A 27,133-nucleotide genomic window follows, 5' to 3' on the forward strand; every position below is an offset into this window, starting at 1 on the left:
TTTGACGTTTACGTGCTGACGCAGGTCACGTGACGCCCGTGGCTCCACCGGGCGTGAGTGTCGAGCTTTCGTTTGGTGCTCTCCAGAAATCTAATCTCAAATGGTGGTTAACATCTGCCTGAAGGATCTATTTATATCTGATCTACAAATATTGATTTCATTTGCAGTTTTGGGTCCTGTGAACTGTTGCTGCACGAGCTAAACACCCCGGAAGTGTTTTGCTAGGACGCTTTTGTGTTTGCTTGTTAGCTGAGGCTAGCTCATCGGCTAACTCCACTGCCCACGGACTGCTTGGCTGCAAAGAAACAACAAGTTTGCAAAAAAGATGGAAAACCAGTCTGTGACAACCGGGGTGGCATCTACGACCTCTTCAACTTCAAGTAATTGCATCGCAAATGATAATGCAGCAGCTAATGATAACAGCATCCCTCCAGTCACGAGTAATGGTAAAGTTATGTCATGCTATTCCAAAACATTGTCCATTTATCATTTTTTATTTTGTCATTCTTTGTTATTTGGTGATATATGGCCTTAATTCCTGTCTTAAGTTGCTACAATTGTCACATTTAATTCATGTATTGATTAATTTCAGCTTGAAGTTAAGTTTGATCATGTTTTTTCCTAACTGATGACTAAACACATTTTCCCAGAGTATCAGTTTCCATTCACTTTCTTGGTTATGATCATCTAAGAAGCATTGTTTATTTAATAACTGCATTTTGTCTCTCAGCTTCAGCCTCAGCAGCAATGGCAACTCCATCAGCGGACACGTCTGTCTCCAATGGAGTTTATGTTCCAGGGGGCATCACAAATGGAGATGTGAAACCTGCCATTTCCACCACTCCTCTGGCAGATTTTCTGATGCAGCTGGAGGATTACACGCCCACAGTATGTCAACTAGTTCACTTTATTACTTATTTTAAACTGTCCAAATGTTATGCTGAGTTCTGACATAGTATTGGCCCTTTTTTAGTTTTCACTTTTTATAGCAAGTTATTCAAAATGTACTCTTGATAGACACTGGAAGATTTGCACAAAAGCCTAATGTTAATCTTTAATTATTTCAGATTCCTGATGCAGTAACAGGTTACTACCTCAACCGAGCTGGCTTTGAAGCGTCTGATCCAAGAATGTGAGTAATCATAATGCTTTAATGCTCTCTTGACAACTCTCTTTAGGAAATTCCTTTTTGTGATTGTGTGATTACATTTTTTTGTATGGTTATTGAGGCCACACGCAAAATGGTTAAAATAGTGTTGTATTTATTAATGATCTTATGCATACAACTGGCTATTTTCTCTCTCAAAAAAAAAATCCCTGTTCTTTCACATACACATACTGTAATTAAATATATTTTGTTTTCAATATAGCCTGCTGTGTTATGATACTTTTTAATAATTATTTTATTTTAATCTGCCCCTTTAGCTCTAAATAGATGAAGTGTATTAGTTTTGCAGTTAAAGAGTTCATAATAACTGCCTCTTCTAAAATTCACAATGATCCTACTAACTTCTATATAAATGTAAAATCAAATCATCCTGACATTCCATCTGTGCTGAAGGTTTGGCTCCACACCATTGTCTCGCACAGGCTCATGTGTGAACCATGTTAACCAACTACTACTACTTGTCTTTTTTTTTAATCTGTTACTTTCCCCCAGAATCCGCCTCATCTCTCTGGCTTCTCAAAAGTTCATCTCCGATATTGCCAATGACGCACTGCAGTATTGTAAAATGAAAGGCACGGCTTCAGGAAGCTCGAGAAGCAAGACAAAGGTTATTGCTTATATACATATTTCCATAGAATGTTATTGTTTTAATTTTTTTATGAAATGTCCTATAGCATTATTATAGTTTAAGAAATACAAACTTTCTGAATATTTTTCTGTTTTAGGATAAGAAGTATACTCTAACAATGGAGGACTTACAACCAGCTCTTTCTGAATATGGAGTGAACGTCAAGAAACCATATTATTTTACATAGGACCACCTGTGTTTTTTTGTATTTTGCTTTTGGTAGTTTTAGTTCTTTTGCTCACGCACAATAGAGACTGTATACTCAATTTGCTAAACGTTTCATTTTGTTTTTTGGTGCTTTTGAACTGATTTCAAACATTTCTTCATTATGTGAAACTGTAAAACCATTATGTTTTATTGTGAATATAAATTCTATAAAATATGTGTGTGTCCTCCTTATTTAAAAATGTCCAGAAAACATTTTATCACTGCACATTATATTTTCTTAAAGGTATCAAGTATTTCTATTTGCAATATTTTGGTAATCTGCTGTTTGCGACGTATAGCGAAGTTGGTAATTCGCGATCTTTCTAGTTTGTGCCTGTTTGGTTCCCGTAGATTGACACGCGAGCCACCGTACGAGTTTGAGCGAACGCGTCCCACTCAAAATAACAGCGTGTGAAGTTGAATAGTTTCTTGTTTAAAATCTGTTACTTTTGGCTAGAAATTCTGCAGTTAAAATGTCTGTTCATCCTTCAAACGCCAGCAACCCGATCGTTTTCTTCGACATCACAATCGGAGGTCAGGTGAGTGAAACAGCGCGGAGCTAACACCGGCTAATGCTAACACCGGCTAATGCTAACAGCCAAAGCTACGCACACAACACTAAACGGACTCACGCATTTAAGGCATTTCTGTCACTTTAGAAGCAACGGAACAACAAAACGTGACATATACATTGCAAAAAAGGACAAACACACGATAATACATTTTAAACCTGTTTGAAAAATCGCGTAATTTGAAACCAGCTGCCACAAAAGTCTGAATGAAACTGTCAGTGGTAAAAACTTATTGATATTGATAAACTTCTCAGTACTGTTTTGTGCCAGTGCCCATCTAAACATTTAAATTTTATAAGCGTAAGGATCAATTGAATAAAGGCATTTTTGTATTAGTTATTCTTAAATATCTAATCGTGCTAATAATTCTGAAATAAAAGATAAGTTCAGTATCCAGCAGGAGGCGCTGTTCTGTGCAAAACTGACACTTTCCTGTCCATGTGTTTCAAAGCTAGAACTGGTTTCATAGTAATCAACAATTCACATTTGAAGGGGCTTCAAAATTTCGCCTATAAACGGGAAGCTGAAAGTTGGGCTATTGTAAAATGTTTGCCGCAGGTCAGATCAAAACTAGGCCATTCAGTTCATATTTCATTCTTCTCTCAAATGTTTATGCCTCCTCAGGATCTTTGAAATGTGCACACTGAACACAAATCTTAGATCTAATCCTAAATGCACTTCTCCAAGCAACATTTTTGTGCGAACAGGGGACTGGCTGTGGATGCCTCATTTTACCACATTTATGTAGACTTGATATTTTTATAATTTAGAGTTAAGTTATAAAGCCTTTAAGTGGTAAATAAAGCCATCTGCTTGTTCTAGGAGTTCATACTTCACTCTGATTGGTTAATTGATTGGTTAATTCAGAGCCTCAGGGAAGTTGACGAATAGGAGGAGTAGATGGAGAAGACTCTATTTGATCTGAGGAAGATCCACTGAATCATTATCACTTCATTAAATGCATTTTGGGAGTAAGTGAGTTACTATGTAGTAGCCTACCACCAGTGCATACCTAAACCTCTTATGATGAATGTGCATTCGAGCCTAGAGCTGCACAAAATAAGCACTGAATCACCAAAATAACAGATTGTCAGGGATGAGATCACAATTAGATTTTTATCACCATATTGCCTACACCTGATATGAATTTCTTGTCAACCTGAACGACTTTAGCATTCTGTACATTCTGTCTCGTCAGTCATTATGTCCCCTATATGTAAAATGTTGTCTTCATTCTTTACTAACACTTTGCTGCCAAACCAGTTAAAATGTTAATGGTGGTATGTTCATAAAAGACACAAGTAAAAGACGCAGGTTAAATATATTAAGGATATTTATTCATCACATGTAACATCACAAATTTTGTTTTGTAGAAAAACAATAGTATAGTCATTTAGAGAAAATAAACCTTCAGCAGCCCTAAAAATGTAGGTTATTATTAGTTGAAGTCATAGGAGTTTCAGTGACACTTTTGTCTTCTCTCCCGTTTTGACATCCCCATAATTCACACACAGAGACCTATGCATTTCATAGAGACTTTTTGCTGTGCTGAATCTGACAAACACACACCCTGTCCATTTTACACTCCACAGCCCAGTTTGAATATTGAAATGGAGACTTCTGTCACCTGGAACAGCAGCTTACTTCCCTCAGCTTTCAAATGTGTGTCAAATGAGTTTTCAGAAAGCTTTAAAACATCCTGGTCCTTTGTGATTCCTGGAATGCAGTGTCCTCTTTGCATATTTTACAAAGTGAACTGCAAAATTTGCTTAATTTTGCAGAGAAAAGTCAAAGATTCAATGCTGTTGCTTTTCTTCAAACATAAAATGCCATGTCTCTCTTTGCATTTGATGGGTTAAACTTGTGCACAGGTAGTAGCTGCTCATCGTTTGTGTCAGCGCTCAGGTCCCAGTAGGCCTGCCATAAGCAGATATTTTCATATTGACTGATGTAGGTCCCCACCGTTCCACTCCTTAGCCAAAACACCACCCCTTCCAGCAGACTGTTGACACACTGCACCCAAAGGAGATTTACACTTATGTAAGCAGGGATCCCAAACTCCAACGTGACACAAATTGTGGTCACGGCGAGGTATGGCATCCAAAATACTCCAAAACAAATGAGTAGGCTTAGGTGCATTGGCGGACGTGGCATAGTAAATTCCTTTATCGGGAATTTTGTATCTTCTTCTGTTGTCATATCTATCTTTAAATCCCTTATCCTTGCCTCCGCTATCTCTTCTCTTTCTTCGGAAATCCGCTCTGCCTCCTTCACCCATTTTGGTATCAGTGTCATATATGGCAGCAGAGCGATACACATGACAGCTGTTAACGCAACTGTGAAATATCCAACAGTTCTTGATTCTTTGATTTCACAAACTACATATCGTATATTTCTTGTTTGTGAAAGCAGTGTGGCATTCGCTGTTTCAAGAGCGTAACATCCAGCAAATAACCACATCAAGATCACCAAGACTATGTTTCTGGTTAATCTTATGTATTTCCTACCAGCGCATGTGTCTTCAAGGTAATAGTCCAAAATCCCCAGGCATAACACGGGTACAGGGAGAGCAGAATACGCGGCAGAGAAGTTTGCCATTATGTAGCACATGGCCACGTGGGACGATTGGACATCCATCCAAAGTGTTGTGGTCATGAAAGCGGTCATGCTGAGGTCGACCAAAGCAAAAGAGATACTGCAAATGTTGAAAAAAGACCACAGTGGTTTGAAGCAGCAGAGGTATAGCGCACCTCCGTTCAAGAATACTTTGAAAAGCATCAACAGGATGAATTGTCTGGTGTTGTCCATGTAACAGTCGTGCATGTTGTCTGTCTGCTCCATGATGGCCAGCATAGATGAGCTGAAATGTTCCATATGTTATCAGGTCTGTCAAAAAGAAACGAAAGAAGAATGTCTATTATTTGACTATTTTGACGATATCTGATATTAGTTTTATGAAGACGTAGTTAGTGACGTTAACGGCCAGATGGGAAAAAAACACACTTTACGTTTAGGTTTAATCTTTTGGTGTATTAATTTGAAATGATATATATATTTTTTTTAGTTCTGATTATTTTTTGACCTGAATTATCACAATTATCAGTTTACCAAATGATCTTGACGTCCCTGATTCTGAGTGGCACTGATTCATTCTATGGACTGTCACTGTTGTTTCAGTATTTTCACATATTTTCACAGACTTTCACGTGTCATATACGTTGCAACAAAAGAAAATACACGTGATAACATATAAACCTGTTTGAAAAGTCGCGAAATTTGAAACCAGCTGCCGCAAAAGTCTGAACAATACAGTCACTGGAAAAACTTATTATAATGATTTATTAGGAATCTGATTAATTGCGCCAAACAATAACAATGAGGGAGTGACCTTGTACATAGCAATTATAGCTTTTTCAGTTCTGATACTGATCCTGATACTTTAGCCTTAAGTATCTGCACTGATATCAGCTAATATCATGTATCAGCAGAGACTAAAAACAGAATTATTTCCTTAAAACAAGTAAAATAACTGCTACATTTGGACCAGTTTGGATCAGTTTTGTCTTAACTCTCTTACAACTTTGTATAAATCGCAAAAGAAAAAGAAAATCTGTCATTGGATCAGACTTGGACGACTGAGGGATTACACAGATAACTTTGTATAGATAAAAATTACGATTCTAAAACATTACGAGTTGTAGTTGGCCTAAAAAGTCTCACAAATAGTGTTCATGGTGTCAGTTCTTATGTCCAGCGAGGATATCGACTGATTTCTGGACTATTTGTTCGAGATCGGTGCATCCACATTTATTACATACATAAATAAAATCATACACGCGCTTTTTTTGTTATAAATGTGCTTTTTGCCAGACCTTTTTTTACCAATAGAAAGGAGTTTATTCATGCGTTGTCTTTCCAGGCTTTTCTGTTTAATGTAGAAAACTAATCATTTTGTCTACAATCATAAGTCAATACCTAACCTAAGATTCTTGTTTACGTTTCACCCATTTGCTGTGCTCAAATATGACTTACACCTATTTGCATTATTCACTCTTTCACAGTTTCTCAGCAAAGATACATTATCTCGGTTTCTGAGATGGCTTGCTCAGATTACATTCACGGAACAACTGCCTTTTGGAAAAGTTGCCTGCATTATTTAAACGGGGTCTCTAATGTTAAAGATGTGAATATTTGTTCAAGTCGAAATGTGCGAATTTGAGCCCAGCTGTCGTGCAAATTATAGGCCTGTCGCAATAAAACATTTCAACGCTTCAGAAAATGTTTTGGTAAATGATGATGCCCAGAATTGGAGCAGAATGTCCGAATGTGCTTCAAAATATAAAATTGTAAATAAATAAATGCATTTTCACATTTATGCATACATTCTGGAGATTAAAACACTTTTTCTTTTTTTTTTTTATAATTTTTTTTACATTTCTACATATACCAAAGTGGGAAGTATTCTTTTATGGCAAGAATCGCTCTTATTTTTACATTTCTACATAAACAAAAGTAAGTGGAAAGTATTCGTTTTGCAAGAACTACTCCTTTTGTATTGGTAGAATACAAAAAATAAGTCATAAGTATCATTTTATTGCAAAAACTGCTCGATATAGTAATTATTCGGACATACCTAGATGCAACCAAGAAAGTTTAATGTTTTTTGCATTTTTCTAAATAATTTTGTCTTAGAATGATTCCGTTTTGCCCTTGGTTTGTCGTTGTTCATATCAGACGTTGGTAAATGGAGTAAGTAAATGAACAAGTTTAAAAGCCCGTACTTGCGTTTGGTGATGTCTCTGCGTCCCCTTTACTGCAGTTTGTCTGGTGTCCTCCTTGGAGTTGCTACATGCTCTGCTGCCTCTCAGCTGTATCGGTTTTTGTCTGTGTCAGGTGCACCAAGAGCCTTTCAGTCACTCTCCTGCCCCGCCTCTCTTTCCTAGAGCCCGTGCAAACAATGAAATGGCCACACCTTTATTTCTAGAAACCTATGTGAGTTTTTTGTGTCTCTTATGGGGCTGTTAAAACGGTTAGCAGCAGTATGTCTGTATGTGTTAACCCTTAAGGCACAGGAGCACTGCACACCTGTGTTTTACTAGTTTTTACACCCAAAGGAACCTACTTACATACCGGTAATACTTGTTTTCCTTAAAGTGAAACAGTGAAATAGGTTTGTGAAGTGTTAAAGAAGTTAGGAGCTGTTTGGCAGTGGGTAAAGTAATGACTTGGCTTGTTATAAAGGCTTTTGTTGCTTTATTTTTACATTTTTAAGAGTACGATGTATCCCTTTTTCCTTTATCTCACTCTACTGTGTCTAAAGTCTTGCATTTCTGTCAAATCTTCTAAGCCTGAACATGCAACATCAAATCAAACACATAAATGATACTGTATTCAATCCAACATTGGCCTAACTTCAGCTTCTTTTGAAATTGTTGTTGTTGTTGAACAAGCTTTTCAAGAAGAATTGTTCGCATGCATAAAAGCAAGTGTTAAAAGCAGGGGTAAGTTGTCCTACCTGTCAGACTTCTCAAAAAACCAGTAACTCGCGAATTCATCCTCGAGCGAGTGTCTTTCAGAGCTATGATGTCAGAGGAACAAACCGTGCGGCTTCACACAACTCAACATTGTCGTCCGCGAGTACAAACACCAGACTGTAGAAAGTAGGAGGTCTTTACCATGTTTAAAAAGCCTTCATCGACGTGATATGGTTTTACAAGTCACCATAATGTCCCGCTTTATGATATCAACCCTTTTACAATCCCTCAAACAATGTATACTTTGACCGCTGGCTATCTGCAGCTACACAAAAGGGCCCCTATGCGATGATAATGAAAATTGTGTCAACTGAGATGTGGAGGAAGAACGGTCATATTGTGCCCGGAGAGAGCCGTCCACACAACACAAGTGGACGTGACCTTTTGTTAACAGAATGTTTTGCATCGAATACTGTCAAATGTCTGTAATGTGATGATATAATGGCGGCGGGCGATATATCGGTTCCACTATCAGTATCGTTAACCGGTATTTTTTTGCACGGCCCCATTCTTTGTTCTCTGTCTGTAGGCCTGTCACAAGAACACATTTTGAAGTGAGATATTTAGCTGAAGTAAATGTAGACGATAAATGATAATACTAAAACGAAACCATTAAACAGAATTATCCCCCCCAAAAACGATACTAAATGTACAATATATATTAAAAAAAATGAGCTGAAATGACTAAATAACAGAATGAAAAACGAGTAAAAGTAAACGTTTGTATCTGTAATGAGTCGTCGAAGTTATTTATTGAGATTGAGATTTATTGAGTTTCTTTCTCAGGGTGACTGGGCGCTCAGTTAGAGATGATGAGCAGCTCAGTCACACGGGAGGAGCTCAGAGTAGACCCACTGCTCCTCCACGTCGGGGGTAGCGAGTTGAGGTGGCTCCGTTGGACGTCTCCCTAGGGAAGTGTTTCGGGCATGTCCCACTGGAAGGGGACCCTGGACTCGTCGGGGGGACTATGTCTCTCGGCTGGCCTGGGAACGCCTTGCCCCGAGGAGCTGGAGGAAGTGTCTGGGGTGTTAGAAGTCTGGGAGTCCCTGCTTACACTGCTGCCCCTGTGACCTGGACCCGGAGGAGCGGAAGAAAATGGATTGAAGTTATTTATTCAACCTCATCATATTATATATATCATCATATTGCAAAAAAAAGAAAGTCTCCGTGATAAATATTGACCTCCAAAAATATTGTTCCATCTGTCAAAAGTCAAAATTGAAATAGGAAAGCGTTATATGGCTGTATCGTTACACAAACATAGTAAAAGAAAAATTCAAATCTGTAATTGGACAAATCGTTGTAGGAGTGAAGACGTTTCGCTGCTCGTCCAAGCCGCTTCTTCAGTTCTGGTCAGATCACTGCTGGACACTGCCTTATATCTGTCGGACGAGAGGAGCGAACGACACTGAAACTAAAAACACCCCTCGTTTAAAGTTTCAGTTTGTAGCAAAACCTCTTCACTCCTACAACATTTTGTTCAGTGACAGATTTGAATTTTCTTTTACTATGAATCAGACTTGGACGCCTGAGGGACTTTTATTATTATGTCATTATATTTTTATTGTCTGTGCAAGGAATGGCACGATAAGCAATAATATGGTTTATCATGATAAAAAAGGTCGACGATAATCATCTGTGGGACATTTGCTGTAATCGTGGAAAAAAAAGTGAGTCTTTAATGCAGCTTAAGACCAGACTGAAAACCCACCTCTTCTTCCTGGCATTTAACACCAGCTGGACTGTTTTATTGTTCTTTTCCTGTATCTTATCTATGTATATCTTATCTGTTTTTTATGGGCTTTTATGTGAACCACTTTGCTCAGCTGAGGTTGTTTAAATGTGCTATAGAAATAAACTTGAATATCAGTCATTTTCATATTGGACGGTCACCAACTTTAATAATTATCGTGACATAATCGCTAGTTATTTTGCTCATTTTGCTTACTTTGCACTGTATCGATATATTATTCCAGCTTTCATGTACTAAATGATAAATTTTGGGGCTCAGAGTTTATCACAGGTACATTTTCTTCGCAAAAGTTGTAGGATTTTTGCTGTAATAAGATAAGATTTGAGCTGTAGAGGGTTGAATAAGTGATTTCTATGGCCAGTAATTGCTTCCTTCTGCTATTTACGTGTTGCAAGTCAGCCTTTTAATGATATTGTCTATTTTAAAATAGTTTACTGGGATTATCCTGCTTTATTTTAATCGTTTCAGTGACTTAAGTAGTTTCAATATTATCGTTTATCGTGATATTCCTCAGTAACAGTATATTCTTATCGTGACAGGCCTACTCTGTATGTAACTGTCTCTATTTATTCTTTACTCTGAATCCCCATTATTATATATATATTTTTTTTTATTATATTATTATTATTACTGCAGCAATAATTATTCTTACTGGGGTCCATTTTTAAGTACTCTAAATGTACAGTATTGTTAAATCTTGTTAAATACAGCAGAATGCAACAGTTAAGTAATTAGATTGTGCCGTTTTAGTTCATAGTTCAAGCCTCTACAGCTCAAATCTTATCATGTTGCAGAAAAAAAATGACCAAAAATGTCTCACTAAGTCCCCACAAAAATGATTTATAATATATATTTATAACGATAGGTTGATATAGTGATTACCGTAACAAAAAAAAGTGTTAGTAATGTGTGGCTATCGGTGAAGTGTAGTTTCTGTAACACAAGGAGGGAGGTATCAATCACAGTCACATTGGTGTGGTTTGTACAAACAGCAAACAAACTTATCAACTGATAATGCAAAAATAGTTAACAGTAAGGCAGTGGCAGTTAGTTCACATAAGGTACATGTTTTAATACAAATTTAATATAGACTTTTTGGTTAAAGCGCCCGTATTACGCTGTTTTCTGATCACAATCAGATCTGGAGTTGTGTTTTTTTGTTTCATTCATGTTTAACACACAAATCCTGCATATTTAGGCTGAGTTTTTCTTCTTTCAAACAGAAAACACACTGTTCCACCTTGTGATGTCATGATGTGGTTATACAGTGTTTTTAAATACTTACACCTTCACTAGAATTATTTGGATGATTTCCACACTGGAGGTGCAAATCTTTACTGGACTAAAAAGGTAAAAAGTAGTTGTTGATTTGAAACTAGCACTTCATGACATCACAACGTGGAGCAAAGCATTCTGGGCGTTGGAGATGTACAGACTAATACTAAAGTGTTACTCAAACATGTGTGAATGAAACAAAACACAACTCCAGGTGTGTTTTTGAGGAGGTAACAGCAACAAAATGGGCGCTTTAACCAAAAAGTCTGTATTAAATTTGTATTAAAACGTGTACCTTATGTGAACTAACTGCCACTGCCTTACTGTTAACTATTTTTGCATTATCAGTTGATAAGTTTCTTTACTATTTATACAAACCACACCAATGTAACAGACTGTAATTGGCACCTCCCTCCTTGTGTTACTTAAACCTCACAATCTCATTTTAACAAGCAGAAACAGAAACAGAAACCAAAAAAGAAAGCGTGAAATGGTCAAAGACGCTCAGTTTTAAGGATGAAACACATAATGTAGGTCGACACCTTATTGGCTCCAAATGACGACCTCAAAGTAGTTAAGTGGTAACCCGTGGCAATTGGAACCGTTAGAGAGTTTGCCTAAACGACTTTTTACAATATAACCATTTATCCACTTTCCAATTAGACTTTCAGATTTATTCACTCATTAACTTTACATTTAATTGCATTTTTGTGTTTGAACATTGGGGGCCGTGTCTTGCTCCCAGCTTTAATCGCGCAGTAGCGTTAATGAGGGGGCGTGTCCAGGTCGGGCTCCCGCTACTTAAACGATGTTAACCCTGAACTAAATCTTTGACCATTTTGGCATTTCAATTCACTGCCAGTGTGGATAAAGTCTACAATTATTGGCTTACCACACAGCCAAAAGAGGTGTGAGCGCTTTGACTCACTGACAACTGACAGAAAAACGAGAAAACCTTGTAAATCGGCCTGCGTTTCACATGACTGACAAAAACAACACCGACCACATTTCCTTTTGTAAGCGCATTTTAAATAGATTTATTATGAGATTTGATCAGAGATTTGTGTGTGTGCTCTGGCCCCATGGCACAGCATCCAAGAGATATAAAAGGAGGTGCAGGTGTCTGTAACAGAGCAGCTTTATGTCTCTTGAGCCGCTGTTCAAAACTCTGCTGACCGCTGCAGCCAAGAGAGCAGCACATGTGAGACGTGCATCTCCTCCACTCTGCTGTTACACCCCTGAGCTGTCAGTCAAAGTGTGCGCCTGATCCTGTGCACCGTCCCCCGTCTGAGGTGCATCCCCCTTCCTCAGCTCCATTCAGAGTTGTCTACGGTTCTGATGGCTGATACTTGCAACTAACTTTAAGAAGACACTTTAGGAGAGGTCTGTAAACATGCATCCATTTTCTTCTGCTTATCCGGAGCCAGGTCTAGACTTTACTCACCACGTCCTCGAGCTCCTCCAGTGGGACCCCAAGGCCATTCCCAGGCCACCCGAGGGATCCTGGGTCTTCACCGGGTCCACCTCCCACTGCCCGAAACACCTCCCCAGGAAGGCGTTCAGGGGGCATCCGGAACAGATGGGTCCTCTTGATGTGGAGGAGCAGTGGCTGTACTCCGAGCTCTTCCTCTGTGACTTAGCTCTTCACTCTATCTCTAAGGAAGCGCCCATACACCCTGCGGAGGAAACCCACTTCGGGCGCTTGTATCCGCAGTATTGTCCTTTCAGTCATTACCCAGAGCTCATGACCATAGGTGAAGAACATAGTTTGACTGGTAAATTGAGAACTTTGCCTTTCGACTCAGCTCCTCCTTCACACTCGGCTGCAAACTGTTTGTATTTTAAAGACTTTGTATCGATCCAGATCAAAATAAACCGTGGAGCAGCTCTGAGGCGATACAGTCTTTAGTTTTGTTTTTAAATAGCCTATATACACCAATCATATAGACAAGTTTTTATCTGAGATGGCAACCCTAAATGTAAATTGAATGTTAAGTTATGCTTTAGTTGTTAATATGTTCATAATATCATATTCTGTCATTTCATTTTACTAGAATTAAGAATCAAACCCGATACCTGCCCTTTAATGTACTGCATTTATCATCCAAATACATTTCCAAATCAGAGTCTATGCCTATGTTTTTTTGTTTATGTTTATTTATTAAACATGGGACAGTGCACATTGATCAACATGTGTTAGTACAGCATGTAAAAGTGCCAGAGTTAGCCATGCAGGCAAATTTTCATCCGTAGTCCCATTGGCAGGTTGATGGCAAGACAAAAAAAGGACATAGGCACAGAAAACATTCAGTCCATCACACATGACAAAGCACATTAAAAATCAGTGAATAATACTGGAGACATATTAGTAAAGTTAGAACATGCTAAAAGCACAGCACATACATGAACAACAATAAACATAATTCACAGTCACTCAACAAGACAGACATTTGCTGTGATGCAAAAACACAAACAGATTAGTTATGTTCACATGTCTGATTGTCCAGAAGCCACCGCTTCACAGATCTACTAAAACTATGGATAGAAGTCATATTCCTTATTTCTGTGTGGACCGGATTCCAGGAATGAGCGGCGCAAACTGAAAAAGCCGACTGTAAAATTCCATTTAGAAAAACTTAATTTGGACAGTCTCCTCTGCTTGATGCTCGAGTGTTTGTGTTTAAATTCAACTGTATGAACTCTTTTAATGGGACCATGAAGGGTTTTATAGACCAGAACAATGTCTGAATAAATAATTACATTTTCCCAATTTAAAAAGTTATATTTCCTCAATATTTTACAGTGATGATAGGAGTTTGATTTTTGATCTAGTGTTTTCAGACTCTATAGGCAGCAGTGTGCTCTTGTTTGCCTGGCTCCAGCTCGTCAAACAGTAATTTATATGAGACAGAATAGTGGCATTCAGATAGTTTTGAGGCCTCTGTAGTTAAATTTCCTCTAATGTGTTTGAAGTTGACCAAATTAAATTTTATTTTATTTCTCACATTTTTGATATGCTTTTTAAATGATAATTGAGAGTCCATTGTGACACCTAAATACTTGTATTCTTGTACCACTTGTAGGGCTTGCCCATCCACCATAACAACTGGATCCCTCTCTCTATTTGCAGATTTAGAGAAAAACATGCACATAGTTTTAGTGACATTGAGATGTAGCCTGGTGTGTTGTTTTTGCGTGTTTTGTTTTTGCAGCCTGTTGTTTTTGCAGCCTGGTGTGTTGTTTTTGCACAGACATACACTATGGTATCATCAGCGTATAATTGACATGAGGCTGTAGAGCATGCAACATGCAAATCATTAATAGACTAAATAATAGAGGACTGAGGGTGGAGCCCTTGGGCATACCTACAGAATTATAGAGTACATCAGAGATTTTATCATTAACACGGAACACATTGTTTTTGGTTTTCCAAATGATTCCAACCACTGTAAGACTTTTAGTGCAAAGTTATAATTTGTTTCATGTTTTTCTGTGAACTAATTTCTATTTGTTGGTTTTGTCAGTACACAGAATGCCCCACGCCCTCACTTTGTTTCCTCCATGTGATATTTTGGCAGAACACACACTACTTTTACAGCTCCACACCTCACAACCACAGGATTAACTCACTAATACTACTATTGCATTAAGACCGGGGACAAGATACAGCCCTGGATGTCTGTTTTTTCTTCCTCAAAAATAAATTAATTAATTAATCTGCATGTAATCTTTGTTTTAAATGTGTGTTCTTTTATAGGCCCTACTTTATAATAATCAAAATAAACTGTGTCTAACTCGGTGTGTATCTGTTCTTTCACCAGGATGTGGGCCGGATGAAGATTGAGCTGTTTGCAGACGTGGTCCCAAAGACGGCAGAAAATTTCAGGTGACACGTTTCTCACATGGCCAGCCTTACAATGCCATTTCTTAGTACTTGGATTGGCAACACCTAGTCCATACAAAAGCGTTTGACATTCTGAATGCAACTCTCCCAGAAGAGATCATAAAGGAAACCTATACTTGTGAACCCTCCTTTAAATGACATGTTTTATATCAATTATTAGACCCAGCCCAAAGCCTATTATAAACATTTTATAGACTGTAATTTTGTTCTAGACTGTATTAATTGTCGAGTAAACACAATAAATTACTTCTGTGATCAACTAGTATACATTACAAACTGTAAAAACTGTACTCACTATATTTATTTTTTATTTGCGTGCTTACTCCTACAATTTACATAAAATATAACATCAAACATTTTATATTTTTGCATTTGATTTTATATTTTTGTTCAGCCCTGGTATGTGGACTTTGCTTGACCTTCTAATACAGGAATTTAAAACCCCAACACCTGCGTTATTTAAGTTCATAGCAGCTACTTTTTCATGCCGGAATTACAATAGTATGTTATAGAAAGAACGTTTGTCCAAACCAGACTCGCCCTAAAGCATTGACTGATTCATGGAAACACTGTAGATCTAATGGGAAATTTAAAGTCATATAATCCTGTAAAATCATGTGTAAAGGTTAATTCAGTTTCAGATAAATTTCATAGATCAGTCACGTTTGTCACACTTGACTTTTGCTTCGTCTGACTGTTGGCTGTTTGGCTTTGTATGAATTGACACAAATTATTTTAATTTTAAAGGCGGGGACGTGTATTTGTACAGCACAAGTAATTCAAAGAAAGACATCAACTAATCATAATAAGATTGACATTAAAAGAGAAGAGGCAGAATAAAACCCTTTCAGTCACATGCACAGATAAACACAACCTTTTGAGCCTGTCTCACATCTTTAGGAAGACTGTTCCAGGTTTTATCTGCAGAAAACTGAAATGCTGATTCCCCATGTTTAGTCCTGGTGTAGTCCTGGTTTAGTCCTGGTTAAGTCCTGGTTATACCTAGTTTGGACCTGGTTTAGTCCTGGTGTAGTCCTGGTTTAGTTCTTTTTTAGTCCTGGTTTAGGTCTGGTGTAGTCCTGGTTTAGTCCTGGTTAAGTCCTGGTTATACCTAGTTTGGACCTGGTTTAGTCCTTGTTTAGTCCTGGTTTAGTTCTGGTGTAGTCCTGGTTTAGTCCTTGTTTAGTCCTGGTTTAGTCCTTGTTTAGTCCTGGTTTAGTCCTTGTTTAGTCCTGGTTTAGTCCTGGTTTAGTCCTGGTTAAGTCCTGGTTATACCTAGTTTGGACCTGGTTTAGTCCTGGTGTAGTCCTGGTGTAGTCCTGGTGTAGTCCTGGTGTAGTCCTGGTGTAGTCCTGGCTTAGCCCCGGTTTAGCCCTGGTTTAGTCTCGGTTTCGTCCCAGTTTTGTCCCGATTTGGCCCCAGTTTAGTCCTGGTTTAGTCCTGGTTTAGTTCTTGTTTAGTCCTGGTTTAGGTCTGGTGCAGTCCTGGTTTAGTCCTGGTTAAGTCCTGGTTATACCTAGTTTGGACCTGGTTTAGTCCTGGTGTAGTCCTGGTGTAGTCCTGGCTTAGCCCCGGTTTAGCCCTGGTTTAGTCTCGGTTTCGTCCCAGTTTTGTCCCGATTTGGCCCCAGTTTAGTCCTGGTTTAGTCCTGGTTTAGGTCTTGTTTAGTCCTGGTTTAGGTCTGGTTTAGTCCTGGTTAAGTCCTGGTTATACCTAGTTTGGACCTGGTGTAGTCCTGGTTTAGTCCTGGTTTAGTCCTTGTTTAGTCCTGGTTTAGTCCTTGTTTAGTCCTGGTTTAGTCCTGGTTTAGTCCTGGTTAAGTCCTGGTTATACCTAGTTTGGACCTGGTTTAGTCCTGGTTTAGTCCTGGTGTAGTCCTGGTTTAGCCCTGGTTTAGTCTCGGTTTCGTCCCAGTTTTGTCCCGATTTGGCCCCAGTTTAGTCCTGGTTTAGTCCTGGTTTAGCCCTGGTTTAGCCCTGGTTCAGTCCTGGTTCAGTCCTGGTTTAGTCCTGGTTTAGTCCTGGTTTAGTCCTCCTCATGTGAGATGGTTCATGTGGCTCATGTGGGAGATGTTCTTTGGTGCTGGTCCATGGAGAGACTTGTTCACACTGAGCTGCTTTAAAGTCTCTGAGCCACAGGAGCCACAGACCTGAGCCACAGGACACATGTGTGAAGTACTTCCTGGTTGTAGTCAGGACCCGAGCAGCAGTGTTCTGGATGTCCTGTTCTGGATGTCCTGTTCTGTCAGGATGTTACAGTTGTCTAACCTACTGGAGACAAATGCATGGATAAGTCTCTCCACGTCTGGTTTAGACAGTTTATCTTAGATTTTTAATATGTGACAAATATGCAAATGTAGGGATTTTCAGAACTGTGCACTCACGTTTCACAGTAAAGATTTGCTTATCATCACTGCGACGCCACGTGTAGCCGACAAGAGATCACTCATGTGTCCTGAGGTCTAAATTTCACAATAAACCAACAGGGAAACACTTTTAAAGGGCCCATATTATGATATTTTCTGATCTGTTCTAATGTCGTTTCCTCATCACAAACAGACCTTTAGTTGTGTTTTGTTTCATTCACATGTTTAAGGCACATACCCTGCATATTTAGGTGGAGTTCTTCTCTCAAACTGAAAATACTCTGTTCCACCTTGTGATTTGTGTGTTTTTAAACTTCATACACTTTTACTAGAATCATTTGGATAATTTCAGCCCATCTTTACTGAACTAAAGGTAAAATGTAGCTGCCACTTTATGTAATTCATAATTTTTGATGAATAACGATCCATTTCCGAAGCCTGGTGAGCTATGAAATACAAAAAGGTTTATTTGTTAGAACAGATATGGACAGAACAGGGCCCAGGCCACAGACCGGGCGCCTTCCAGGGTCCCAAACAAGTCTCTCCTCAGTTTCCCCCTCAGAGCGTCACTTCCCCAGAGCACCTGAGCTCTCAGTATTTACTCCAGAATAAACAAACATCATTACATTGCAAAAGCAGTGTCACATCTGCTGAGTCACATGTTAAGACGAGTAAAACAACAAAGGCTTTACTGGAGATTGGTACAGAGCTCTGGGTCTGACAGACTGACAGAGACTAAACGCTTTTACACAAAGACATATGATAAGAGTATTTTCTTATCAATACGAATGCACATACACACAGTTCCCCTTTTGATTGGTCATTAATCAGACTTCGTCACAAACAGAACGTGCAGAGAAGTGTTCATTGTTGTGGTAGATGGAAGTGCTATTTGTTTGTTGACTGAGGTGGAGGTAAATTCAGCAGTTCACTTTTAAACAGCATTGTTGCGTTCAGTTCAGTTTGTCCATATCCAAAGATTTGCCACAAGATGAAGGCTGGTTTAACAAGATGGTGGCGCTGTTCAGTTAAACCTTTCCTCTGTCTCTTTATCCTCCCTCTGACCACACATGTCTGTAGTTTCTCGCAGTCCGGCATCTCTAGAGTCGTGTTTCCGTCCATGTGTCAATCTTCAGGGCTGTTTTTTGGGGACGTGAGGAACGGGTCCGGTTCTTTTGAGTCGCATGAAAAGAAGTGAATGGCTGGACTTTCCTCAAGTTTTCCTCCAGTTACAGTTGTGAAACAGGAGGATGTTTTTAATGATGCAGGTCTGGTTCTGTCCAGAAGAAGTCGAGAAGACCGTACGTGTGTGTTTGTGTGTCAATTTTGTTCAGAGCTGCTGTAGGAGAACCCTTTGGTGACGTTGCAGTTCTTAAACAAACATTTAGTTAGTTGTTAGTGCTGTTTTTGTGATTATGTCCAAGGAGAATGTAAAGAAAAAGAGGAGAAATTATGCAGCATCGCCTGTAACTAAAGAAAAAAAAAAGTATTAAACGGCAGGACAATGAGGGTCAAGTCAGTTTGGATTTGATAAAGCCTTCATTTTGTTTTTAAAAGAGCTCGTTCAAATTTGGGGAATTCCTGGAAGAATTGTGTTTCTTCTTTCCAATAACAATTGAGGAAGGATTTTGGTACCAGCTGGACTTTTCTTAGGACATGTGCGTCATTAAACTGATGAGGCTGAAACACAAAACATAAAAAAGAGAGAGAAAGAAAACATAAAAAATCAAATAAATCTAAAAATGAGTGGATTAAAGTCATTTTCTTGTTGACGGTGTTTACAAAAGGCTCAGATGTTAAGCGCACTCTGAACTTAAGCACAATTTTCTGTTATAAATCAGCTTTTTTTTACATGATACCACAGTTCTTCACGCTAAACAGTGAATTATTTTACTTCTCTAATTCACTCACAAAGTTAAATGTTGGAGATTTGAATCATTTCAGTGCCATCGTAGTGTTGACATGACGTACATTTTTACATTTCCCTTCATGCATTTTGCTCTTACATAACATCTCCATTCTTAGACTTGACAGAAGTGCGCTGCTCCTTTTGAATATTCTCTCCGTCATGAGAAAAGTTCAGCCCGTTTTTACTCTTAACGACATATCGAATCTCACCTTTTTGCCTTTTACTCGGCACTAACTCTAGATAGAACTTTCCCTCATTTGACAGTTTACAGCTGTTTATAACCAGAGGGGAAGTTCACCCACTGACTGTTCGGTAGTTAGACGTAATGTTCCACCTTGTGATGTCATGAGGTAATAAATAAATAATAAATCCACTGTGTTTTAAGCTCCACGCACCTACACTAGAATCATTTGAATGATTTCAGCCCTGGAATTACCCATCTGTGCTGCGCAAAAGGTAAAAAAAACATTGCAGTTAACATGAAAACTACCACTTCATGACATCATAAGGTGGAACAGAGTATCTTGAGCTTTGGAGATGTACAGACTAATAATAAAGAGTTACTCAAACATGTGTGAATGAAACAAAACCCACATAACAGGGCTTAAAGATCACAAGAGTCAGCTTTGCGTAATCTAGGACCATTTAATATTTGAATTTTTCGTTGAATCTCTGAATGAAAAATGTACTTTCGGTTCCCAACAGTGACCATGCTGCCACTGTTTGCTTTCTGATTGTCTCCCAGCTGTTTAATAATGAAGAGCACACACACTGAGTTAATAAAGTATTGTATTTCAAAGGTGGAGGTACTAATAAATTAGAATTTCCCTTCGGGGATCAATAAAAGTGATTCTGATTCTTCTGATAACACTGGTCAACACTAAATTTATTGTCTAAGATTTTTTATCTGATTTAGGATCATTTTGATGTGCTGAATCCAAAAATCACATTGGTTTTGCTCAATCAGGTCAACGTTCTGAACTAAGCTACACATTTGTTTTTGGACGATTTTGTTTACATGTGTGAGTATTTTCACATCATATGATGCAAAATTCTGTTATTTCTCGCTATAAACAAATTCTGAAGATTTTCATGTGCCAACTTATGAGTAATTGTTTTTTTTTTATATTACAAGTGAATGAAATGGCTTTGACTAGAAGATCTTGCAAAAATAAGCCTGACATATTCTGCTACATCTGCGGTGAATACACCAATGTTCCTAACAGGAATCAAGTCACAAGTTTCATAAAGCGTGCTTACCATGCTTACCGGTATTTTGGGATTAAACTTGGTGACCAGGATGAAGCTTGGGCACCACACATGGTATGTAAGTCATGCACCGAGTATCTGCGTCAGTGAACTAAAGGCGAGAAGAGTTGTCTAAAGTTTGGAATTCCCATGGTTTGGAGGGAGACCAGGTATCAGGGACGCTGGGATGCAGTCATGATGGCTGATTACTGTTGGACTCTAAAGAGAGACATCCCTGCTGCTGAGCATTCAAGGGGCTCATAGAAACAGAAGTTCATGTCCTGAATTTTGCAAAAAATCAAATTAGCATAAAAACCTGACCTGACTGAGAAAAGTGGATATCATTTTTGGATTCAGCAGTGCTAAATGGTCAATTCAGTTGAAAAAACACAGACAACTTTCAAAAATGTTTTTTTTGTAACCCAGTGTAATAAATATTTACCACCCCACCACCAAATATTTACCACATTTATTCTGGTTTGAAACAGTTTTATTATTTTATTTATTTGTAAAGGGACAGCACATATTCATTTGTTTCTGGAGCTCCATTTTGCAAACCTGTAGAGTGATTTGTTCATATTTTGAGTCTTTAATTGCAGCAGTAGTTGAAGGTTTCGCAAAGAAATCGAAGAAAAGGCGCCACAGTTTATCAAATTTTGTTCCTGATCCGCAAATGTATATCTAATTTTTTCCAAATCCGTACAAGACATTATGTTTTTTATCTGTTTTGCGTGGGAGGGAGATGCAGAGTCTTCCCACTTCAGTAAAATAACTCGTTTAGCGGAAACTGCAGTTGTGTAACATGGAAGACAACGGACTTGTTTTGTTTTTTTAAGTTGTTTTATGTGCAAATTAAAACATAATGGATTCTAACTGCACAGCAAACACAAGCGCATAGGTCGTCTTCTTTAAACCTTTATTTAACAAACTAAAGGTGTTGTCGTCAATTTTTATTTGTTCAGTCAATACCACTTTAATTTTCATTTATTTTGGCACTTGTTAACTTTATGGTTGATAAGTAACAGGGCTGTACAACCAGGAAATAAAATAGTAAACTTGAAGTACAGTGGTCCCTTGTTCATCTCCGAGTTATGTTTTAAAAATAACCCATATTAGGCAAAATCCGCTAAGTATCAGCTTTATTTTTTACTTTATTCTCTGTTTTGCAGCTGTAAAACCCCTCACCACACACTTTATGCACTTTTCTCACACAGGCATTAACATTTTCTCAAATTTCTCTCGTTTAAACACAAAGTTCAAACCTTCGTAGGCGCCTTTGTCGGTGCAGAACGTTTCATCGACATTGTGGGTTTTGTCGGGATGTTTGTTGCATCACATTTTATCACAATATAAATCCTGAAACACAAAACGGAGAAGTCAAAATAAAAGGAAGTAAAGCGGAAAATAAACTTTGATAAACAGATGATTTACGGAGATAATAATACTCTTATCTTTTTACAGGCAATTCTGCACCGGCGAGTTCAGGTATGAGTATTTGAAAAAACATTAACTTTGAACTTGGACTTCAGTGAGTTTTTTTTTCAGTTGAAATCGAAATCTCACCACCACCATGTTGTATTGTATTAACTCAAATGTCATCAATGATTATGATTGACCTTTGAATCACTACTGACTTTGCCACCTGGACTCGTTCAGGACTTAAACTTGAGGACTTCATACTGCTACTGTTTGTTTTTTGATTGTCTCCCAGCTGTTTCATAATGAAGAGCACACACACTGAGTTAATAAATGATTGTATCTTAGAGATGGAGGTGCTAATAATAAATATTTACCATCATGAAACATATACCACATTTATTCTGGTTTAAAACAAAGCACATTCGCTCTACACACAACAGAACATATATTTTCATGGAGTAAACTGAAAACAAAACGAGAATACACACAACCATCAGGATTTATTTTTTAACAATGTGTAATGTGTGTTATACAGGAAAGACGGCGTGCCCATTGGATATAAAGGATGCACTTTTCACAGGTAAAAAGAAACATATTGTGCTTTAAACTGTTTACTTTTGAGTGCTTGTCACAGAAATACAATCAAATACATTTTCACCAAGGGCCACATCAATAAAATGGTTGCTCTCAAAGGGCCGGATGTAACTGTACGATAAATGTCACTACGTTTTAATCTTGTTAATTAACCGTTTCTATATTTATTACTTACTGAAGTTACAAATATTTCATAAGGATTTGCATAGGCATGAAAAAATGGCTGTTTAACTCTGTATTTCCTGAAAAACTGACATTTTAACGCAGTCATACTTTTTAATTTATTTTGTCGCGGCCCACATAAAATGACGTGGCGGGCCGCATTTGACCCATGGGCCTTGAGTTTGACACATGTGGCATATGGGCTTGGAGGATTAATGGGGTTTTCAATGTTGGCCACCCATAATATTATAGAATGAAACCAAAGATCAAGACCTGTTTTCAGTCCAATTGTTTGAGAAATAAAAATATAAACGTTTTCCTATACTGTAAATAAAAATGATAGCTTTTAGAAATACTGTAACAAGTTTGGACACATAAGAAATAATTAATAGTGATGCATATTTCACAATTCCTCTGACTGCGCCACTTCGTCCTGGCGCCGCTCCGCTGTAGTGTCGATCAAACATTTGTATAAATTTGTCTGAACACATTCTGTACTGTACAGGAGACACGGCACGGAGGAGACTGATGGACAATGGTCTACAGTCCAACAGCCAATCAGGACGCACAACACAATGCACGCTCATACGATGTAAAAAAGCATGAAAAACTGCACTAAAAAAATCCATGAAAGGTGAACCGCGATATAGCGAGGGACTACTGTATATAAATGGACGTAGCTAACCTGCTAGCCGCCGTGTTCCAATTAGGATTTGATCATGGGCGCACTTCCGGCTCCATCGACTCCATGTTCATATTAACCCGCTCTACATGATCCTGGGGTTTTTATTTCGCTATTGTGTCTGTAAATCAAGATACAAACATTAATAACAGACAAATCAGGCGCCTTCTCTCCCTGAGGTCGTTGACACTGTTGCTAAGCCCCCATTCCGTTCTAAAACATTAGTGCAGGAGGGAAGGGGCGTTACCTTCATCAGCCTCGCTCTGGATTGGCTCTTTCGTCACTATGATACTCAAGGTCGGAATTCCAAATATGGAACTCGGCTCTTTATTTATCCTGGAGCTAAACGCTGTGGGTGACGTCACAGTCTGTGCGGCCAACTTTTATTGTAATAGTGAAAAAGTATTGACTGGTTCTCCTGTGTAGTGTTGTCACGATACTAAAATGAAAAACTTTGACACTAAGGAACAGATTTTGACACCACGATAATAATAAAAAGCACTCTTTGATTTTTGTGATTGTCAACACAAACACACACAACACAAATTAAAACAGTTTCTACCAAATAAACGTGTGGTCTGTAGTATTTCTGACATAGATTAGGACTTTTTGAAAACTTGTGGCAGGTCCAACTTCAGTTTTGCGTATGTTTAAGTATCAATACCTGCTCATATTATCTTTTTTTTACTAGTTGGAATGTGGTTTTTCATCTATTTATCCATTTCTTTCACAGCCCTGTTACCGTGAACTGCTGTACTACTGTAATAAAACCCATAACATTCCCAAAAACATGGAAAGGAAAAGAAAATACACACATAAAGCCAGGATTGGATGTATTACTGCCCTGTTATTTGTTCAGACCTGACTAAATACTGTTTGTGCTTGTCTTTGCAGAGTCATCAAAGATTTCATGATACAAGGGGGAGATTTTGTAAATGTAAGTTTGGAGCCTTGTGTCAAAGTGCGTATTTGTAGTGAGTGTGTGTTCCTGCTGTGAAACGACAGCGATTCAAACGGTATAAAACGGATATCGAATTAGCAATATATAGAGTACAGATGCAGCCCCAAAGTGGAACAGAAAAGTAATGTACGGTAACACAGACAGTGGCTCCTCGTTTTCTGCATCACTCGAGGAAAAACTAAAACTAAAACACAACTCTGCCCACACCAGTCGATCTTTCCCACAATCAGGGAGTAATTTAGCTTCATAACATGCTTTGCTATAAACGAAAAATGGATATTTATAACTGTAAACTGCATCTATACAGCGTAAGACAAGGCACGGTTTGAAGGGAAATCAGATGAAATGCTAAAATTACTTTGGAAATGAAGTTATCTATAGGTTGATGTAAGATTAGAATGGCAATATCGTTGTCTAGATGAAGGGCTTTTATCAGCGTGAGTGTGAAGATAAGGTGAGTGATGACTGGTTTTCAGATGAAAGTCCTGAGTTTTGTTTTACGTTGAAATGCTAGCTACTTTTTATCACATGAGTACAGATCAAGGACACGACAGACTCTAGTTGAATCATGTATCTACTTTATCTTATCGTTCACTGGTTGTGTTCTGGATGATCACTTCAACATGCTTTACTCATACCCTCTAGTGGTGATTACAGGAATTACAGCACACATTTTCTTCTTTTCTTCTCTAAAGGGAGACGGGAGAGGCACTTGCAGTATCTACAGAGGTGCTTTTGCTGATGAAAACTTCAAACTGAAGCACTCTGCACCCGGGCTGCTCTCCATGGTTTGTTTCTTCAAATAAACTCAACTAAATAAATGAGCTAGGCACCTGTACTGTACGAGCTAAAATATATATTGAGCCGCAAGTCAAACACTGTATGAATTGGTTTATTGCTTTGCTAATTCAGTGAAACATTTATTATCCGTCAGATCGTGAGTTGGTCAAACACATGCAAATATCTAAAGAACCGCTCCTCTGTTGACCAAAGGAAGTGATTACAGCTGCAGATCCTGTCATAACTGAATAAGATAAAGTTTGTGTTGTCCCTTAGGCCAACAGTGGTCCTGGAACAAACGGCTGCCAGTTTTTTATCACCTGCACCAAATGTGACTGGCTAGACGGGAAGCATGTTGTATTTGGTAGGATTCACTTTTTAAATTATTATTATTTACTATTTTAAGGTGGTTTATTAAAATACAAACTAACTATTTTTTCTAATCGTTGCAGGAAAAGTGGTTGATGGACTCCTAATAATGAGGAAAATTGAGGTATATTCATATTTTACATTAGCATAAGTGTAGTTTGGTTGCCTGGGATCCAGAATACACACTTCTTCAATACTTTGTGAATATGAGAGTCTGGTCAGCGGTGAATTCCTCTCGTTTTCAAATGGGTGTGATTGACAGGTGGAGTAGCCAATCAGGGACACGCATGGTTTGCCGTTTTAGAAAAAATAAACAAAAAAAATATCTCAAGGGTCTGAAAAACATGTCTGATTTCTGCATAATCGATGAGCGAAGTGCTAAACTGTTAATCTGTGGTGAGATAGATTTGATTTTAGTTGTAAATCATAGGTGGTTTTATTTCACATGTCAAAAAAAACTGATCTGTTTGACCGGGTTTGAGACGCAGCGGAGGACATTGAGACCAGACTGATGTCCATCTGTCTAAAAATACAGACCGATATCATTCTAGATTTGCCAGGTCAAGTAGTTTGGCAGTCATGTTATGAAATGTACACTGCCTGGCAAAAAAAAAAGTCACCATCAAAAAAAAAAAAAAAGGGTCACACACTCTAATATTTCATTGGACCACTTTAGCTTTGATTACAACACGCATCCACTGTGGCATTGTTTCAATTTCGCTTCTGCAACATCACAATATTTATTTCTCTAGTGTTGCATACATTTTCCACCAATATGTTGCATTGATGCTGGTCGAGTCTGACGCTGCACAAAGCTTCTCCAGCTCATCCCAAAGATTCTCAATGGGGTTAAGGTCTGGACTCTGTGGTGGACAATCCATGTGTGAAAATGATGTCTCATGCTCCTGATCCTCTCTTTCACAATTTGAGCCCGATGAATCCTGGCATTGTCATTTTGGAATATGCTCGTGCCATCAGGGAAGAAAAAATCCATTGATGGAATAACCTGGTCATTCAGTATATTCAGGTGTCAGCTGACCTCATTCTTTGAGCACTTGACTGTTGCTGAACCTAGACCTGACTCGTACCTATAGGCTCATACCTATTTGCTTAGTTAAATCCAGGTGGAGACTTTTTTTTTTTTGCCCAGGCAGTGTATTTAACCTGTGTGTGTTTTTGCAGAATGTTCCTACTGGACCAAACAACAAGCCCAAGCTCCCCATAGTCATCGCTCAGTGTGGAGAGATGTGAGCACAGACCAAACCACTGTAATCACTTTCACCTGTTATTCTCAGAAGATTCTTATGGTTTTATGGCTCCTTTACCTCACCCGTTATAAAGTTAAACATTTATATGAACTCTCATTGTAATTTTGGTGGACTGAACCTTGAATTCTTTTCCAATGTCGATCAAGAAAAACCCTGAGCATTTTCACACTTCCGGATTGTGACATTAAACCTAAATGCATAGTTATTATGTTGAGAATAAATTGTTTTACATTTTTATAATAATTTGTCTGGGGTGTTTTTGCGTAAACAAAATAATCAAATGTGAAATTCAGACTAATTTCTTATTAAATAAATATATTAAGTAATAAGTGTGC

At 38.3% G+C, this 27,133-nt stretch overlaps 3 protein-coding genes across 4 annotated transcripts; 2 read left to right on the plus strand and 1 right to left on the minus strand.

The window, feature by feature from the left end:
* Nucleotides 1-35: 35 nt before the first annotated feature.
* Nucleotides 36-2,178, plus strand: taf10 (TAF10 RNA polymerase II, TATA box binding protein (TBP)-associated factor). 2 transcript variants are annotated; one of them, XM_033969492.2, is made up of 5 exons: nt 36-446; nt 731-888; nt 1,068-1,132; nt 1,661-1,775; nt 1,894-2,178. In XM_033969492.2, the coding sequence occupies exons 1-5, from the start codon at nt 326-328 to the stop codon at nt 1,981-1,983; spliced, it is 549 nt and encodes a 182-aa protein (XP_033825383.1). In that variant the 5' UTR covers nt 36-325; the 3' UTR covers nt 1,984-2,178. The 2 variants fall into 2 exon arrangements, with proteins under 2 accessions (XP_033825383.1, XP_055079131.1); XM_055223156.1 differs by having other exon boundaries at nt 42-380.
* A 173-nt stretch (nt 2,179-2,351) lies between these two features.
* ppih (peptidylprolyl isomerase H (cyclophilin H)) lies at nt 2,352-27,013 on the plus strand. Its single transcript, XM_033970072.2, has 9 exons — nt 2,352-2,542; nt 14,959-15,023; nt 22,025-22,048; nt 22,518-22,562; nt 24,315-24,357; nt 25,077-25,169; nt 25,438-25,525; nt 25,614-25,654; nt 26,713-27,013. The coding sequence occupies exons 1-9, from the start codon at nt 2,477-2,479 to the stop codon at nt 26,779-26,781; spliced, it is 534 nt and encodes a 177-aa protein (XP_033825963.1). The 5' UTR covers nt 2,352-2,476; the 3' UTR covers nt 26,782-27,013.
* On the minus strand, nt 3,926-7,535 carry si:dkeyp-100a1.6 (probable G-protein coupled receptor 160). The gene is made up of 2 exons (XM_033970067.2): nt 7,357-7,535; nt 3,926-5,461 (listed from the first exon to the last, which is right to left on the minus strand). Exon 2 carries the CDS (start codon nt 5,447-5,449, stop codon nt 4,391-4,393), a length of 1,059 nt encoding a protein of 352 aa, XP_033825958.1. The 5' UTR covers nt 5,450-5,461; nt 7,357-7,535; the 3' UTR covers nt 3,926-4,390.
* Nucleotides 27,014-27,133: the final 120 nt, after the last annotated feature.

This window comes from Periophthalmus magnuspinnatus, chromosome 7 (genome assembly GCF_009829125.3).
Source record: "Periophthalmus magnuspinnatus isolate fPerMag1 chromosome 7, fPerMag1.2.pri, whole genome shotgun sequence".
Classification (NCBI taxonomy): domain Eukaryota; kingdom Metazoa; phylum Chordata; class Actinopteri; order Gobiiformes; family Gobiidae; genus Periophthalmus; species Periophthalmus magnuspinnatus.